Source organism: Ceratina calcarata, unplaced genomic scaffold (genome assembly GCF_001652005.2).
Source record: "Ceratina calcarata isolate Rehan_Ccalc_2016 unplaced genomic scaffold, ASM165200v1 scaffold2715, whole genome shotgun sequence".
Classification (NCBI taxonomy): Eukaryota; Metazoa; Arthropoda; class Insecta; order Hymenoptera; family Apidae; genus Ceratina; species Ceratina calcarata.
In genome coordinates, this window is record NW_017149362.1 from 1 (window position 1) to 3,710 (window position 3,710).

The window sequence follows — 3,710 nt, forward strand, 5'->3', positions numbered from 1 at the left end:
AAAAAAAAACAAAATTTCAAACGACCAAGTAACTACCGAGCTCGTATTAAATTTTTCGTTCTCCGTCTGTGATACCTAAGAATTCGTTGTAACGAGTGCACGAACGTCGAAGAACTTTCTTACATCACGAAATTCATGTTAGTTTGTGCAATAAAGAATTGAAGAAGTTCCAAAGAATTTGACTCGGGATAGCATAGACGCGACTCTGGACGAAATTCGCGGTACAAGTAATATAAACGATGTCGCAGCAGAAAGACACATTTACACGATTGACGCAAGAGTTACTGGCCTGCAGGTATATCTATATATTTAGCAGAACTGTCATTAGCCACGATCACCGACCGATAGACCCGACGATACTATACGTTGGTAAATAGGTACGTGTCCTAGAGCAGTAACAAGTATTCGAGCAAGCTCGTGTTTTTATTGCTAGAGAGTCGTGTGTACCTTTTAGACACCCTCGAGAGACCGAGTTCGTATAGTCCCGCTGAGTTCTTTAGACTCTTCGACCGAGATATCCTCCACTCTTGTACGTCTTCCTTCGATAACCCGATAATTTCTCTCTTCCCTTCGAAGGATCATCGAAAGGGAAAAGCGTCATTTCTCTACGTGGACGCGCGGTAACAAAGTCTCGCCTATTCCGAGAAAGTATCATTCGCCGAAATGAAATCAATTTTTCTTCCACGCGAACAAGAGTTCTCGGTAAAAATCCTCTGGCTTCGAGAACTTTTCCCGTTCTCCAAGTTTTAGTTACGATTTCCCCGATAGCGAAGTATCTTTAGGGCTACGGTAATCCGTAATCATTCCTAGATTTATCCGTCGAGGTCGTTCGCACTATGTAAAAATGATGTTTCCAGTGGAACGAACCAACGTATTTATAGCCGAACGAACGACAGTAAGGGTAAGTTTTCCGGCTAGAGAGGAAGTTGAACGACCCCGGTGGATGTTACGTTTTATCACCTTCGTGAAACTAGAGTTATAGAGTTATAGCCGGCAGGATTATATTCAACAGCATCTAGAATTAGAATCTCGCGTGAGTAATTCAATAAGAACTTCCCTCCTCTGTCCAACGGCGGAAATCCCCCTTTGAAAGAAGCTCGTCAGTTTAAACATTTAATTAGTTGCTCGATTCCATCCCCCCATCCCATCGATGATCGACGAGTTTCTTCGAAGCCTTCCGCGATCGTGCGCTTAACCCGTAACTGGTAGAACGATCGCTTCATCGTTTCAAGATAAGTTGACAAACGTTCATAGAGAGATAATCATTACTCGAACCCTGTTTAGAGATCTCATAGTTACTCTTAAAAGAATAGTCTCCTTCAAAATCGCATCTGATGTCGTACGTGTATTCCAAAAGTGATGTAACGAAACTAATTCCAGATTAAAACATTTCTAATTGAACTTCTTTTCGAAAAATACGTTTCTTTAAGTAGTCACTTTTGGCACGCATAGGCGGCGCGTAGTTTCATCCCCCTTTCGATATCAATTTAGAAAAAGAACCAATGCCTAACGAAACGTGTACCAAGTCGAAACAAAATTGATTTCGATGAGATGAAAGATGAAGAAGAAGAAGCGAAGATATATCGGTCCCAGATTCGAGCCCAATTAGACGGTTCTCTCTCCCATTTCTCCCAAGGCAAACGGGTTTACATAGGCCATAGAAACGCATATACATAGTTAAACCACCTAGTTGTGTAGCTTAAGTATTTAAGTAGCGTGAAGTATTAGTGTAATAGAGTAGTAAGTAGTAAAGCGTGGCGGGGTGTGTGTGTTTTGGGGCAGGTTCATCACGGCGTTCTCGCAGGGCATAGAACTGGATATGGATCTGCGCACGTTGCGTGCGATACGCGTGTTGCGACCGCTCAAACTTGTCTCCGGCATACCGAGTGAGTAGCGTTTCAATACAATTCGGCACACCGATCGCAAAAAAAAAACACAACAATAATGACAACGAGAAACGATAAAAAGAGAGAAAGTTCAGCCGAGTTCAAACGAAATTTCGCCTGGTCTCGTTTTTGGCATAGAGGAAACTGTTCGTAACAAGTAGAAGTTGATTTAGAAATTTCGGGTCTTGGCCAAATTCGCTGTCGAGTCACGATTATACCCCGCACGGANAAAAAAAAACACAACAATAATGACAACGAGAAACGATAAAAAGAGAGAAAGTTCAGCCGAGTTCAAACGAAATTTCGCCTGGTCTCGTTTTTGGCATAGAGGAAACTGTTCGTAACAAGTAGAAGTTGATTTAGAAATTTCGGGTCTTGGCCAAATTCGCTGTCGAGTCACGATTATACCCCGCACGGAGCGGGCTAATTTTTGTCGGTTGAAATTAGAGCAGGACGAGGAATCAGGGCTCGTTGCTCGAGGAACGCGCGCAATCGCCACCCCGCGATTCGTGCTCGGATACTTCGTGCTCGGTTCGACCGGATATATCCGTTTTTCGTCGAGGTTCATCGATTTAGCTGCTACGTAGATCCGATTACGAGCGAACAGAGCGACTAACGTTTACTCGGACGTACATACATATTATGCTCGTAGATCTCAGTGTAGTAATTAATTATATTATTGCAAGTATATACTATATTATATTTCTATATCTATATATTATCTACACGTAGATGCCTTGCAACGCTAGAACGATTATTTTGTTTACGTAGCACCACCCAAATAGATCTATATTATATATGTATATCTTTTGAGAGTTGTATGCTGTGTCCATTGTAACGAGAACGAAGTATCCCGATTCTTTTCAATCTGACTGTGTGCAACGTTCAACCAGGAAACGCATCTTCGAATGCGATGCGATTTGAAAATTAGCGGTGAAGAGTATGCATACTATATATAGCACGCACGCTTCCCCGAGCAGCGAGGAGAGTAAAAATAAAGTGAAAAGAAGAAATGAAAGTTGAGTTGAAACGAGTCGAGTTAAGAGACACGTGAATCGCTTGGAGGGCACGGTGATTGGGCCTAATTACTCCTGTCGAACTTTTTCTATCCGCAATAGGTCTCCAGGTGGTGCTCAAGTCTATCATCAAGGCGATGGCCCCGCTTCTGCAGATCGGCCTGCTGGTACTTTTCGCCATCGTGATATTCGCCATCATCGGTCTCGAATTTTATTCGGGAACTCTGCATAAAACGTGTTACAGCATCAGGGATATCAGTGAGTAGCGTCCAAACGACTCCTTCTCAACCTACTCCTTCCTCCGTTCCTGTTCAATGGATCACGGATCCACCCTTCATATTCGTGTTCAATTCGTAAAATAATTAAGATTCTTAATTAGAAAAATGGATTAAGGTAATAATCGATGTCGTGCGAAAGAAATGTAGCCCCGTTTTGGTAAAACTCGATGTCTGACCGGTCATTCGGCAAACGGGAACATCGACCCGCGAACTGTGCCGGAGGCTAGGCAGATCTGATACGGATATCGTTTTAGGTGTAATCGTGAAGGAGGGCGAACAGGCGAGCCCGTGTAACACGGACAACAAATCGGAGGCGCCGTTCGGGGCCCACGTGTGCGACGCGAACGTCTCGACGTGCATGGATCACTGGGAGGGACCAAACTTCGGCATCACCAGCTTCGATAACATCGGATTCGCCATGCTCACTGTCTTCCAGTGCATCACTATGGAGGGCTGGACTGCCATATTGTACTGGGTAAAGCAAGAGATATGTCTCTCAGTGTTGTAAAACTCTCTGTACCATCTATCTA

The 3,710-nt window shown here is 43.6% G+C and overlaps 1 protein-coding gene across 1 annotated transcript; it reads left to right on the plus strand.

Annotated features, from left to right (window-relative positions):
- The first annotated feature begins 7 nt into the window (after positions 1 to 7).
- LOC108623514 (voltage-dependent calcium channel type A subunit alpha-1-like) lies at positions 8 to 3,695 on the plus strand. The gene is made up of 3 exons (XM_026812361.1): positions 8 to 1,886; positions 3,005 to 3,160; positions 3,435 to 3,695. The coding sequence occupies exons 1-3, from the start codon at positions 1,820 to 1,822 to the stop codon at positions 3,686 to 3,688; spliced, it is 477 nt and encodes a 158-aa protein (XP_026668162.1). The 5' UTR covers positions 8 to 1,819; the 3' UTR covers positions 3,689 to 3,695.
- Positions 3,696 to 3,710: the final 15 nt, after the last annotated feature.

Excerpts from the sequence above, each read along its gene's own strand:
- LOC108623514 (XM_026812361.1), top strand. The coding sequence starts at position 1,820 with ATGGATCTGCGCACGTTGCGTGCGATACGCGTGTTGCGACCGCTCAAA. Across the intron at positions 1,887-3,004 it reads ACTTGTCTCCGGCATACCGA|GTCTCCAGGTGGTGCTCAAG; the intron begins GTGAGTAGCGTT and ends TATCCGCAATAG. Across the intron at positions 3,161-3,434 it reads TTACAGCATCAGGGATATCA|GTGTAATCGTGAAGGAGGGC; the intron begins GTGAGTAGCGTC and ends ATATCGTTTTAG.